The 13514-nt window shown below is 53.5% G+C and overlaps 2 protein-coding genes across 5 annotated transcripts; one reads left to right on the top strand and one right to left on the bottom strand.

The window, feature by feature from the left end:
- The first annotated feature begins 2985 nt into the window (after window positions 1-2985).
- LOC101725919 (double C2-like domain-containing protein gamma) lies at window positions 2986-7518 on the top strand. 4 transcript variants are annotated; one of them, XM_087205389.1, is made up of 12 exons: window positions 2986-3923; window positions 4007-4164; window positions 4298-4372; window positions 4517-4596; window positions 4674-4745; window positions 4880-4989; window positions 5085-5220; window positions 5330-5380; window positions 6608-6765; window positions 6862-6943; window positions 7026-7122; window positions 7195-7507. In XM_087205389.1, the coding sequence occupies exons 1-12, from the start codon at window positions 3700-3702 to the stop codon at window positions 7323-7325; spliced, it is 1374 nt and encodes a 457-aa protein (XP_087061515.1). In that variant the 5' UTR covers window positions 2986-3699; the 3' UTR covers window positions 7326-7507. The 4 variants fall into 4 exon arrangements, with proteins under 4 accessions (XP_087061515.1, XP_087061513.1, XP_021120153.1 ...); XM_087205388.1 differs by having other exon boundaries at window positions 3704-3741; window positions 3817-3888; window positions 4007-4372; window positions 6859-6943; XM_087205387.1 differs by having other exon boundaries at window positions 3046-3888; window positions 4007-4372; window positions 6859-6943.
- Window positions 7519-7745: 227 nt separating this feature from the next.
- On the bottom strand, window positions 7746-12360 carry Ndufv1 (NADH:ubiquinone oxidoreductase core subunit V1). Its single transcript, XM_004852217.4, has 10 exons — window positions 12125-12360; window positions 10784-10866; window positions 10539-10709; window positions 10107-10290; window positions 9623-9812; window positions 9004-9216; window positions 8690-8856; window positions 8300-8381; window positions 8011-8156; window positions 7746-7903 (listed from the first exon to the last, which is right to left on the bottom strand). The coding sequence occupies exons 1-10, from the start codon at window positions 12197-12199 to the stop codon at window positions 7817-7819; spliced, it is 1398 nt and encodes a 465-aa protein (XP_004852274.1). The 5' UTR covers window positions 12200-12360; the 3' UTR covers window positions 7746-7816.
- Window positions 12361-13514: the final 1154 nt, after the last annotated feature.

Genomic DNA, 13514 nt, shown 5'->3' with positions numbered 1-13514 from the left:
TTCTTTACGGAAACCCTGACTTTGGGCAGACCCTGAGGCCACTGGTGGGGCTTCTCTGGCCAGTCACACTGTTCCCCACAGCAGGGGCACTTCCTGTGTGTCAGGACTTGGAGTCATTTCATTTCACCCTCAACAGCTTTGTGCAGTTCCTGGATGGTAAGGCTGGAGCTCAGGATGGATAGAGTCCTTGCCCTAGGCCACCCCCAGCTGGGATTTGAACTAGGCCTCTCAGGCTTGGAAGCCCACCCTCTCATTGCTGGACTGTACAGGTCTCCATCTGTTTCTTCCACTCTCTCCTTTGTGCCTGGCTGCCTCTGTCCTGGCCCGCGGGTAAGTCAACGGAGACCCTAGAGGGGGGGTGAGAATGACAAAGGACAGGGGACACGAGAGATGGAGACAAGACAGGTTTCTGATCAAGTCTCGTTTATTGCGGAAGCTGCTACAACATATATACCGTAGGGCTAGAGGGGAGGAGCAAGAGGAGGGTACTGGGGCTACTTCCTTGTTGCCGGGTAGATTTGCAGCAGGCCCGGATATGTCCGTAAAAGGCACTCAAGAGTTCTAGTGGGGGGGCAAGGCCCCCCACATGCCTCCATGCTGGGCTTTGGGATCCAGAGAAGAGTCTAGTGAAGCCACTCCCCAGAGCTACATGATGAGCCCCTGCTGCATGCCACACAGTGTTGCCACCAGGCAGATGCTGCGCTGTCTTCCAGAGGTGGGGATGCTCAGTCGAGGAGAACTTAGACCAGGTCATACAGATAATAATATGACTGTATGTTAATAAATCACAGATAATAGTAGAATTATACATCAGTTATGGAAGAGCAGGGTTCTAAGACAGTTGAGGGGCGGTGGACCAACCTTGACATAGTGGTATGGGAAGACTTCTTGGGTGGTATCAGCCAGGACAAGCAATAGAAAACTCCACCCACCAGCTAGCCTTATCTGAAGAAGAATGTTCATTACAAACTCTAGAGATGACTAGCTTCAGGCATGGCTGAATCCAGGGGTCCAGCACCACTGTGCCCCGCCCCCCACCTTCCACTGTGCTGGTCTCACTCTCGGGGGGTTGTAGAGTCCAGAGATGTTAGAGATGAGGAAAGGAAAATAGCTCTAGGATGGCACAGCACCACCATCTCTTCAAGAGGAAACAGCTTCTCTGTTAGGCAGTCTAACCCAGAATTGTACTTTGTTAGCAGCCTTAGTCACATGCCCTTTCCTAAGACCATCATGTGGCCTGCTGGATTTAGGATACTTGGCAGGGCCTCAGGTACAGACCTGGGGAAGAGGGTGAGCCCCCTGGACTGAAAGTAGAGAAAGTTGATCCCCAAGGAATACTTGAGGATCATACTATATACAAAATGCATTAAAGACTTCAATGTAATGCTTGAGGGCCGGGGATTTAGCTCAGTGGTTCCAGCGCCTGCCTCAATGTAATGCTTGAAATGGCAAGACTACTAGAAGAAATATCTGTTCCTGATGTTGATGTGGGTAATGATTTCCTTTATAAGTCCCCAAAAGTGCAGACAAGAAAAGCAAAAATATGAGATTGCTTTAAAAAAAAAAAAACCTGCACAACAAAGGAAACAATAGTAAAGAGACATAGTCCAGATTGGGAGAAAATATTGAAGGCATATATATCCAGTAAGGGACTAATATCTGAATTATACAAGGAACTCATTGATGAGAAAACCCAATTTAAAAACAGGCAAAAGAGCTGAATAGACACTTCTCAAAAGAAGACATACAGATGGCAAACAGATATATGAAAAAATGCTTAACATCTAATTATCAGGGAAATGCAAATCAAAGTCATGAGATTTTTACCTCATACCCTTAGAATAATAATAAAGGTGAAAGAGGTATAGTGCCTGTCTAGAGTGTACAAGGCCCTAGGACCAATTCTCTACATTACAAAATAAGTAAAAAAGATGAAAGAGAAGTGTCTGGAGCATGTCAAGAAAAGAAAAAACCCCATATACTGTTGGTGGAAATGTAAATTGTATATCCATTTTTGGAAAACACTATGGAGGGTCCTTAAAAAACTAAAAGAACTGCTATATGATCCAGCAATCCCACTTCTGGGTACACACTCGAAGGAATAAAATTCGGTATGTCAGAGAGGTATCCGTACTCTGCTGTTCATTGCAGCATTATTCTCAAGCCAAGATGTGGAATCAACCTCAGTGTTCATCAGCTGATAATGAAAATATGGGCTACACATACAACGGAGTATTATTCAGCCTTGAAAATTCTGTCATTTGCAAAAGCATGAATGAAGTTGGAAGACAACATGTTTAGTGAAATAAGCCAGGCAAGAAAGACATATACTGCATGACTTTGCTTTTGTGTGGGATCTAAGAAAGTTGAACTCCTAGAACCAGGGTAGAGAAGTGGTTACCAGAGGCTGGGGTGGGGAGATTGGGAAAGGGAAATGTTAGTAAAAGGGTGCAAAGTTTCAGTTATAGGAGAAATGAACTTTAGTGACCTGTGGCATGGCTACCATAGTTAATAATAACACTATCAAAATGGTAGATTTTAAATTGGGCATGGTGGTATATTCCTATAATCTTAACACTCTGGGAGAGTGGAATTGCAAGTTTGAGCCCAGCCTGGGCAGCTTAGCAATTTATCAAGACCTTGTCTCAAAATTAAAAAAAAAAATCTTTGGGGATGTACCTCAGTGCAAAGGATGTACCTCAGTGCAAAGACCTGAGGTTCAATCCCAGGTACTGAAATTTTTTTTTAAATGTTCTTAACCCCTAAGCAATAAGTAGTCAAAGCACTGGGTAGATTTGTTAGCTTGATTTAGAATTTCTTTTTTTTAAATTTTTTTGGTACTGGGGATCGAACTCGGGTCCTTGTACTTGCAAGGCAGGCAGCGGAACCACTGAGCTAAATCCCCGGCCCAATTTAGTATTTCTATAATGGGGGCCAGGGATTTAGCTCAGTGGTTCTGGCGCCTGCCTCGCAAGCACAAGGTCCCGAGTTTGATCCCTGGTACCAAAACAACAAAAAAAAGTATTTCTATAATGTACACTTATATTAAAACATCACATTGTGCCCCATAAATATCTACAGTTACTATTTCTTAATTAAAAATTTAAAAAATACAAGAAAACTGGGAAGAAAAGAGGGGAAAGGAGGCTGGGAAGTTAAAGCCAGCTGAGGTCCGTTGCAGGGGTGACCTGGGGCCAAAGGAGGCAGGAAGCCAGGTGAAAGGCTAGTCCAGGCAGTAGGTACCCTGGGCAAGGTCTGAAGAGCTGAAGACGAGGGGGGAGGGGAGCCCCACAAAACTGAGGGTCATCATGAGGTCGAGGGGACCCTCTTTGTTGAGAAACAAGGGGACACCCTTGAGAGCGGTTAGGATTGTATTCCAAGCCAGGAAAGAGGTAGAAGGGTGCTGAACTGTTCTTGCACCTCAAAGGCGATTAGATTTCCGGGCCATAGATTGCGGGGGGGCCTCCTCCCTGTAACCCCCAACTCCCATGTGCCCCTCCCCTCCTCCCAACATGCACCTGAGCTCCCCTACTTCCTCCCTCTACCTTCCTTCCCTCCTCACATACCCCCACCTCCTTCTCCCCCGTGTTCCTCACTTCCAGGCACCCACCCGCACCCTTGTTTGTCACCTCTGGCCCTTCAGCCTCCTCATCTGGGTGCAGGACCACATGATGTGGGTAAAAATAACTCTGTCTGACAATGTGTGAAACAGGGGGGCAGAGGCAGGAGAGAGTGCTGAGGGTGAGGATGGGAAGGTGCGGGCTCCAGATTCTGCGCCCACTCCTGCTGCCTGTTACACTCTTCGGGTCCCCTCAGTCACAGGGCTTTGTGGCCTCAAGGGCACAGCCAGCGCCAGCAGCTGCAGACCAAGCCAGCAGCGCTCATCGGGTGAGGAGCCAAGCGCGGAGGACTCTGGATTCCGGGTCCCTCCCACACCTGCCTGACCCTCCAGGCTAGGGCCCTAGCCCTGCCCGCCATGACCTCGGCATCCCGTGCTCTGTCCTAGGACTCCCAGGAGATCCCTGCGATGCCTCTGCGCTCCGTCTCAGTGGCCAGGTGCGGTGGTCCTGTCCCCAGTCCGCCCGGGTTTCCCTGACCTCCCCGCCCCATGTCTGAGCCCTCATGGCGGCCACGGCGCCAGAGGGCTGGCGGCGGCCGCCGCGGGTGAGCATGCAGGAGCATATGGCCATCGACGTGAGCCCGGGCCCCATCCGGCCCATCCGCCTCATCTCTGACTACTTCCCCCACTTCTACCCTTTTGCTGAGCCCGTGCTGCGCACCCCTGACTGGCTCCCAGCTGCAACCCCAGCCAACGGCTCCACACCCCAACTGCAGCGTGACCCAGAACCAGAGGCAGACTCTGATGATAGCAGTGAGTAGGGGAGAGGCCAAGGGGTCATCCCTGGATGGGGCCAAAGGCATGCCTAGCATCCATTGGATAGACTGGGCAGGCACTCTCTCATGGGGGCCAGGTCAACCAAAGCAAGGGCTGACTGTGGCTGCCACCTGCCTTTAGCTGCCCTGGGGACCCTCGAATTCACACTTCTCTTTGATGCGGACAACAGCGCCCTGCACTGCACAGCCCATAGGGCCAAGGTGAGGATGAGGGTTGGGGGTCCCTGGGATCCAGGGCTGGGCCACAGGTCTACCTCACACCCACTCTCTGTTCCCAGGGTCTCAAGCCACCAGCCTCAGGCTCTGTGGATACCTACGTCAAAGCCAATCTGCTGCCAGGACCCAGCAAGGTGAGGGCAAGACCCAGGCCCCTGTTGCTTCCCTTTGGACCCCTGCTTTGCCCCTACCCACAGGGCCTACATCTCAGTTGATGGGATCAAAAAGGCAGGGGGGTGGCTGATCCCCAACCCTGTCTGGCCCCTAGGCCAGCCAGCTTCGGACCCACACCGTTCGGGGCACGAGGGGACCTGTCTGGGAGGAGACACTCACCTATCATGGCTTCACCCGCCAGGATGCTGGCCGAAAGACCCTTCGGTGAGGATCAGGCTGGGGCCACGGCGGGCGGGGGGGGGGGCACAGGGCTGGGGGATGGGGCCTGTATGGCCAAGTGTAACCCGGGAAGCCATCAGGTTGTGTGTGTGCGAGGACCCAAGGCTTCGACGACGCCGACAGGCACCTCCTCTGGGGGAGCTCCGGGTTCCCCTGAAGAAGCTGGTGCCCAATCGAGCCAGGAGTTTTGACATCTGTCTGGAGAAGCGGAGGTTGGTAAGTAGGGCTGTGTGGCCGAAGCCTTATAATGGAGCCAAGGGGGAGGAGCAGGCAGGGGCACCTGGGCAGTGCATGACTGAGATGGCAACCCTTTCTGCTTTTTCAGACCAAGAGGCCCAAGAGCCTGGACTCAGCCCGAGGCATGTCCCTGTATGAGGTAGGCCAGCTAGACTGAGCAGGGATGGGGTAGCAGGCTGAACTATGTCTGGCAGGGCATAGGTGGGCTGGGGAGGCATCCAAGCCCAGATGGGCTTGAAGAATTTGGGGCCATATTTTTCATGGGCTCTGAGCCCTCCTAGGCCCCAGGAATGGCCAGGGCCCCAGTGGCTGAGCTAGGGGAATGTGACACCCTTGTCAGGGCAGCATGTCAGCAAGGGTCCTTGGGACAAACCAGCAGAGACCTGACAACCCTGAGGTAGAGGCTGAAAGAGTGGTATCTGACTTTGGCCAGAGGTGAGTGGGTGGGATGAAAACAGAAAACAAGTGGATTGGGCTCCCTGGCTGCTGGGGCCTGTGTGACTCCCAGTCCTGGGCCTGGTTGTCCTAGACCAGCTTGGAGGCGCTGAAGTTGACTGCAGCATTTCTTTGGCCCTAACTGAGACCAAACACCTGGCCACAAGCCTTGTGGCCCAGAAAAGGAAGGCCTTGCACCAGCAACTCTGTGAACAAAGGATCTGGTGCTCGCCCTGTAGTAGTGACAGAAGTTGCTGCAGACGCCAATTCAGTAAACCAGGCCTACGAGGCCGTAGTGGGGTAGTGGATATCACTGAACATTCTGTACCACCCACCTCCTGTCCCAGACCCCATGCACCACACTATGATGCACACAGCTGCTCAGAGTGCTCCTGAGAATTGCCTGTGACAAGGTGGCTGGGCCCTGCAGCCTGGTTCTACACTAAGTGTGGAAGAGGGAGCACATTCTTCCCAGGCATCTTCTGAGTTGGGGCACAAGCATTCCAGAGAGTAGTGAAGAACGTTCAGAATCTGGGTCCCAGGACAGAGGGCAAAGAGAATGAGCATTGAAGGTGAAGAGAACTGTCCTTCCTTAGACCCCAGGTAAAGAACAGCCTCCCAGAGCTGCTTCTATGGCAACCAGGCTGGCCTTGCAGGGAGTGGTTATGGGCACTTACGATTGCCCTGGCATGCTTGTGACTCATCAGTTCCCTTCCTTTCCATGATAAAGACATGCTCAATTGACCAATAAGCCCATCCCCTTCTCAGGCCTTAGAGGATACAGCCAACCCAGGCAAGTAGCTGTTTGCGGAAATTAAATCATTGCCTGGATTTCTCTGTAGCCAGCTTGAGCTCTCATGTGCAGGGCTTGGGACACTGGTGGGGGGTGGGCTTTGGCCTGGATGGGGCTGACCGCAGCCTACACTTGCAGGAGGAAGTGGAGGCCGAGGTGGCTGGGGAGGAACGTGGGCGCATCCTGCTGTCCCTATGCTACAGCTCTCAGCGGGGTGGCCTGCTGGTGGGTGTGCTGCGTTGTGCCCACCTGGCCCCCATGGATGCTAATGGCTACTCGGATCCTTTCGTCCGCCTGTGAGTGTAAAAGGGTGGACAGGTGGGCAGTAAGGGCAAGGTGGCTGATCCTCACCTCTCCAGGGCCACACCTGATCCACTCATTTTCCCTAGCAGTTTCCTGCATCCAAACTTGGGCAAGAAATCTAAATACAAGACCAGTGTTCGGAGGAAGACCTTGAACCCCGAGTTCAATGAGGTGAGCCAAGCATGGCCCTGGCCTGGGCCTGTTTTGGAAGTTGTGAAGAACCAACCTACTCCTTTCTGTCCGCTCCCTGCAGGAATTCTTCTATGCAGGCCCTCGTGAGGAGCTGGCCAAGAAGACGCTACTGGTGTCTGTGTGGGACTACGACCTGGGCACAGCTGATGACTTTATCGGTGAGCTGGAATGTAGCATGCTCAGGGGAGCTCCCTGGGCCCCTGCCAGCTCCTAACCTGTCTCTCCTGCAGGTGGGGTGCAGCTGAGCAGCCAGGCCAGTGGAGAGCGCCTGCACCATTGGCGAGAGTGCCTGGGCCGCAGTGACTGCCGCCTGGAGCTGTGGCACCCGCTGGACGGTGTGGCTCCCCAGCTCGGCAACTAGCTACCGGGCCTGGCTTGTGGCCTCTCCTCATCGCAGCCAGGATGACCCTGGAGTTGGCAGGAATGCTTGGGCTGCCCCAGCTGCTATACCCACCTTCTACCTTTCCCACCCCCCAAGTTTTACCTTCAACCATTCCAAATTGTGAAGCCAAAATAAATATCTTCTGGCCAGGCCAGAGCCTGTCCTTTCTCTGGCTATGGGCCCTGTCTTCCTGGCCACCACTTCACAGAGCAGACTGCCTGTTCTGTCTCCCACACTGCAGAGACCTGTGCCGGGCCAGTCTCAGCCCTCTCAAATGTCACGCCACCCTGCTTCCTACACAAAAGGAGGGAAGACACAACCATGTCTGGTAACAGGCCTCCATGAGGGGGTGTGTGGCTGGGTGAAGAGCAAAGTCATCAACAAGCTGCAACAAGAGAGTGGGGGGCACTTGCTTTAATGCCTAGCATCCCAGACAGAGGGATTCGAGACAGCAGGCCAGGGCACTGGGCTCAGGAGGCAGCCTGTTGGACCTGGTGCTGCTGGGCAAACCGCTGCATCCGATCTTCAAGCTCTACCCGGAAGTGGCGGATCAGACCCTGAGAGAGGGGTAGAGGGAGGCACTGGGTGAAGCAGAGTCCAGAAATCCCCAAGCCCTGGGCTCTTACCATGCTCACCTAGAGCCACCCAGCAGGGCAGTGAGTACCTGCACGGGCCAGGCAGCCCCATCGCCCAGAGCACAAATGGTGTGGCCCTCTATCTGCTTGCTAATCTCCCACAGGGAGTCGATCTCAGCTGGCCGCGCATCACCCTTCACGAAGCGGGCCATCACCTTGTTCATCCAATCCACACCTGCAGCCAGAGCACCAAGAGGGGACTTCTGGTCTCCCATAGTCAGGACAGGGGACAGCACTCAAGGAGGCAAGCCACATGAATGGGGGTGGAGACCACGTGAAGCCATGGGAAGCAGACCCCAGCCTGCATGAGATGCTCACCTTCGCGGCAGGGGGTACACTGGCCACAGCTCTCGTGCTTGTAGAACTCAATGAGGCGGGCAATGGCTTTCACAATGTCAGTCTGGGAGATGAGCAGCAGTAAGCAGGTGCCCAAGGCCAGACAGAAGCCTGGACCTCAGCCCCCAGCAGCAGCCTGCCCACGCAGGTTCGAGTTCTGGCCTTTTCTAGCCTCCCTGGGCCCCAGCACCGCCTGGACTTTAGGGCACTCTGCAGAGCACCTTGTGTTCTTCCTCTCCCACCCCTTGGGTATCTCAGGCTGCAAGAACTGAGACCTGAGACCTCACCAGAGGGTTTTCAGAGAGCCCCAGGGAGGGACAGCAAACAGGCTGGCATGAGGAGGACTGCATGGGGCATGAGGCCAGCCCTTACCGAGCGGTCCATGACGATCACTGCAGCCGTGCCCAGGCCTGTCTGTGCCTGCACCAGTGCATCAAAGTCCATCAGAACCGTCTCACACACAGACTTGGGGATCAGTGGGGTGGATGAGCCACCAGGGATCACAGCAAGGAGGTTGTCCCAGCCACCTGTGACACCCCCTGAGGCCCCAAGTCAGACCCCAAAAGGACAGTCAGGGCTAGGGTTAGCATACTTGCCTAGTCCTGAGCTAGGAGCTTTGTCCGGCACCCAGACCCAGCCCAGCTCCCAAGCCCCTCTCACCCTGGCTCCCTGGGCCCCAGCCTCACCAGCATGCTTCTCAATCAGCTCCTTCAGGGGCACAGACATCTCTTCTTCCACCGTGCAGGGGTGGTTGACATGGCCAGAGATGTTGAATAGTTTGGTACCCGAGTTGCGTTCTCGGCCAAAGCTTGCAAACCAGGTACCCCCACGACGGCAGATGGTGGGGGACACAGCTACCGTCTCCACATTGGCCACAGTAGTGGGGCAGCCAAACACTCCTTCAGGGAAATGAGAAGGGACTGGTGGCTGCTGGGGAGTGGGGCACGTTTCCTGGTGGTGGGTTCTGTTTCAGTTTTGCTCCTAGGCAGAGGGCCCCTGCCCTTATCGTTCTTCCCCCACCTAAACTCCAAAGAGTTGTATCACCTGTTCAGCATCACACCCCAGGGTCCCAGATCAGGTTCCAGGAAGGCAGAACGCACAGTCTGGGGGACCCTGGGTGCCTGATGTGGGTCTGAGGTACTGTGGGTAGCACTGGCTGGGGCTGCATGTTATCACTACCCCCATTTCTTGGCTGACCTCAGCCCAGAGGGTACTGAGACCATGAGAACCACCCAGGGGGTCTTGGCCAGACCCAGGATTCTGAAGGACACAGTGAGACAAGGCCCAGGTCAGGCAGGGTCTCACCCACGTCAGCCGGGAAGGGCGGCTTCAGGCGTGGTTTGCCCTGCTTGCCCTCCATGGACTCGATGAGTGCTGTTTCCTCTCCACAGATGTAGGCCCCAGCCCCACGCACCACGAACACATCAAAATCGTAACCAGAGCCACAGGCATTCTTGCCAATCAGACCTGCCTCGTAGGCCTCTCGGATGGCCACCTGTGGGACAAGGGTGTGAGTTCTCCAGCCCGCCCCTGCCCCAGGAGTCAGCCTATGCTTTCAGGATCACATGGCCCTTGAAGGTTTCCCAAGTTGAGGGTCTGGAGCATAAAGGAGAGCCCAGAGAAGGAGGCTTTGGGGGCCAAATCCTGATCAGGATGTGTGCAAGAGTGGTTACTACTCCTAGCTAGATCCTTGACAGACCAGCATAAACATCTAAGAATAGCTGTGCTGGGAAGGGGTATGCGGGCACACCCTGGATACCTTCTGTCCATCTATGCTCTCCCCACTCACCTGCAGATTGGAGGCTTCATTGTAGAATTCTCCACGGATGTAGATGTAGGCGGCACGGGCACCCATGGCCCGGCCACCGATCAGGCAGCCTTCCACCAGCTTGTGAGGATCATGGCGCAAGATCTCCCGGTCCTTGCAGGTGCCTGGCTCCCCCTCATCTGCATTCACCACCAGATACTTGGGCCTGTGGGGGCCCACAGGTCAGACAGACCACAGTTACACTAGGACTGAGCCCTAAACCACATGCCATCCCTGAACCAAAATCCAGCCTTCCCTGAGAAAGTCCGGAGAGAACTAACCCACCTACTTATAGCCCAAGAACATTTCCCCACCCCATTTATGCTGTAGTATCTAATAGCCCCAAGATGCAGGCAAACCCTGAGCACCCCCAAGGTTTCTACTGCAACCATATCCCAGTCTCTCCCCACAAACCTGCCATCTGAGGGCTTATTCATGAAGCTCCACTTGAGGCCAGTGGGGAAGCCAGCACCCCCACGACCCCGCAAGCCTGATGTCTTGATCTCACCCAGGATCCAGTCAGGCCCCTTCAGGAGAATCTCTTTTGTTTTGTACCAGTCACCTCGACTCTGGGCACCTTTCAGCCTGCACAGAATGGGGAAAGTAATGACAGGGAGGCCCCGCTATGGGACCCAGCAGAGCCAAGGGCACGGTCTCACCTCCAGTCATGGCGGCCATATAGATTGGTGAAGATGCGGTCTTCATCCTTCAGTGAGCCAAATGAGGTTTTTTTAGCCGCTGCCTGGGGAGACAGAGGGTTAGGAAGTCCAGCAGAACTCTGGGGGCAAGAGGGGTTGGGCCAGAAGCTACAGATTCTTGAGTCTTCCTGCTTAGAAGGGGCTGGTCAGGAGACAGGGCAGAGGCCTAAGCCTCAAAACTCTTTGGGGCTGGGCATGGTGGTGCATGCCTGTAATCTCAGCTGAGGCAGGAGGATCACTGCCAGTTGGAGGCCAGCCTGAACTACATAGTGAGAGCCTGTCTCAAAAAACAACAACAACAAAACAAAACAAAAACCAAATCTCTTTGAAGTATCATAATTACTACTACCACTTAAACACTTTTGTTTAGTGGGTACTGGGCTAAACATTTTATAACCCAAAATCTCAATTCATCCTCATAACAACCCTGGGACAGGAATGATTTTCTATCATTTTAAAGGGTAGAAAACTTTGGCTCAGGGTAAAAGGAACTTATGGAAGTCACACAGCCAAAGGTGCTGATGGAGTTTAAGCCCAGGACTGTCCATGGACAAAATTCACACTTGAAACATGGCATCACACTGTCTCCCTAAGACCAGTGTGATGGCATGTGCATTTGCCTGGCTCTACTGCTGCACAAAACTCGGGTTAGGCAGAGATTTTTTATTATTAATTCTGTCAAAGAGACAAGATGTATTGGCTGATAGAAAACAGGAAGGAGGGAGAGAAGGAAAGAAAAAAAGAGAAGAAAGGGAAAAGAAAAGGAAGTGGGCTCATTGGGCTGGGAAACAAATTAGGATAAAATCATCAGGTGAGGATTGGAATTTCACATGAGCTAGCAAAAACACCTGGCTGAGGGCTAAAAGGACCTGACTTTCAGACTCCCATCCCTTTAAAAGCACGTCTCAGCCACTACAGGGAGCAAAGCACTGGGGTGGGGGACTCAAGAGAAGCGCATCTCTCTCCAAAAGTGTTTTGTGCAAAAATGGGCCAACAATCCTGTCACACCCTACAAGCCTGCAAGCAAAGAATGAGAAAGTAGAATCCTTCACAACCTGCAAAACTTCCCGCTAGGCCGAGGGGCTGTTAAAGTAAGGCAGGTATCCAGACTGGGGACAGTCGGCCTTCCGTTGGGACAATTCCCTTTCTACGACCGGGCCAGAGTGGCAGCGTTCCTGCCGGGGATGGGGAGAAGGGATGGCTCTGTAGAAGGTACTACAGAACCGAGGGACCGTGAGCGCAGAGGCGCGGCGGCGAGATACGCCTGCGAACACCCTAGGTCCGCGCCAGGCCCAGCCTCACCGTGTCGCCGCTGAAACGCACAGATGATACTCGCGCGGGGAGCGACCCGCCGAGCAGCCGCCGTGCCGCCAGCATCGCGGGGCCCAAGCCAGTCACCTCCCGCTGTCACCTTCACAGCGCCGAGATGAGGGACCGGCACGACAGAAACACTAGGCGGCGCACAGGAAGAGCGTCATCTCGGATCCCGGACCCGGCGGCCCTTCCAAGCCTCCCCTGCCCGGCCCTTGATGCCCCCCCAACCAGGGCAGGGCAGTAGCGGGGGTAGATACGGAAGTGGCCTGGCTGGGGCTAGGGCTTCTGGGAGATGTAGTCTCCCCGGCCAGAGGTGCGCTGTCTCAGCGCGCGTGTACTACTGGGTCCGTCTGCTGAGCGTTCTCCTGCAGGCTCGGCCTTTCAAACCTGTGGTTAAAAAACCTCGTACCTGCGTTTTTGCTGGATCCTGGTGTGTTCCACTTCTTTCAAGTTTTCTATTTAGTATGCACCTGCTATATATGCACGAGTGTGTAGGAGGAAGGGGGGGGGGGGGGAAGCAGGCAAGTTAGAGCCGGATCCTCAAGATGCCACAATGATTGTGCTTGTCCAGTGGGAGACCTGCCAGACACCGTCCCAGGCATCCGCATGTCCAGGGAAAGACTGTGCAGAGAGCGGGGGCAACTTTAAGGCAGGCAGTTTCTTCGTGGAGGTCTTCCTGGGAGGGGTGCATCTGGAGTCCTCACTGGGGTGAAACAGAGAGATGATGAGATAGAAGAAATAAAGTAAGTAGAAAGGAGACGAGGAAAACTATAACTAAAATTTGTACTTTTAGAATGACTCCAACTTATGAGATCCAGGCGAAGTTGCCCAAGGCGATCTCTACAGGCATTCTCTTGGTTAATTTAGGCTCCTTTCCTTCCAGACCCACCACACCCCAAATTCCTCAAAAATAGTATAAATCCATAAATTGGCTTAGTTTAAAAAAGTAAAGAGCAGGAACTTGAGAGAGCAGCAGCTTGACAGAACTCAGTGCTTAAAATTACCCATTTTATAAAACCAAAAACAAACAAAAAAAAACTAGGCTCACACCTGTAAAATGGGCCAGTAGGGGGTGGGTGACCTTTTCCTGGGACTTCCACCCTCTTATGAGAAACATAAATGTTCCCAGTTCCAGGAAATAATGCATACCTCTCTCTTGAAGGGCCACACTCTTTTAAGTGTGTACTTTTATTTTATTTATTTATTTTTGGGGTACCGGGGATCGAACTCAGGTCCTTGCACTTGCAGGCCAGGCAGCAGAACCACTGAGCTAAATCCTGGGCCTTGAGGGTGTACTTTTAAATTTCTGCCTGATAAATCCATGTATGCCTCTTAATGACCTGACTGGAGACAATTTGTTTCCTCGATGGAGTCAGTG

The sequence above is a fragment of the Heterocephalus glaber genome, unplaced genomic scaffold (genome assembly GCF_053883595.1).
Source record: "Heterocephalus glaber isolate CG9 unplaced genomic scaffold, H.glaber_assembly_v1.0 deba00000594, whole genome shotgun sequence".
In the NCBI taxonomy this organism is placed as follows: domain Eukaryota; kingdom Metazoa; phylum Chordata; class Mammalia; order Rodentia; family Bathyergidae; genus Heterocephalus; species Heterocephalus glaber.
This window is presented reverse-complemented; position numbering and strand designations above follow the sequence as displayed.

Coding starts and splice junctions, on each gene's coding strand:
- LOC101725919 (XM_087205389.1), top strand. CDS start 3,700: ATGTGTGAAACAGGGGGGCAGAGGCAGGAGAGAGTGCTGAGGGTGAGG. Junction 4,597..4,673: donor GCACAGCCCATAGGGCCAAG/GTGAGGATGAGG, acceptor CTCTGTTCCCAG/GGTCTCAAGCCACCAGCCTC. Junction 4,990..5,084: donor GCTGGCCGAAAGACCCTTCG/GTGAGGATCAGG, acceptor GGAAGCCATCAG/GTTGTGTGTGTGCGAGGACC.
- Ndufv1 (XM_004852217.4), bottom strand. CDS start 12,199: ATGCTGGCGGCACGGCGGCTGCTCGGCGGGTCGCTCCCCGCGCGAGTA. Junction 10,710..10,783: donor TATGGCCGCCATGACTGGAG/GTGAGACCGTGC, acceptor CATTCTGTGCAG/GCTGAAAGGTGCCCAGAGTC. Junction 9,217..9,622: donor GCCCTTCCCGGCTGACGTGG/GTGAGACCCTGC, acceptor ATTTCCCTGAAG/GAGTGTTTGGCTGCCCCACT.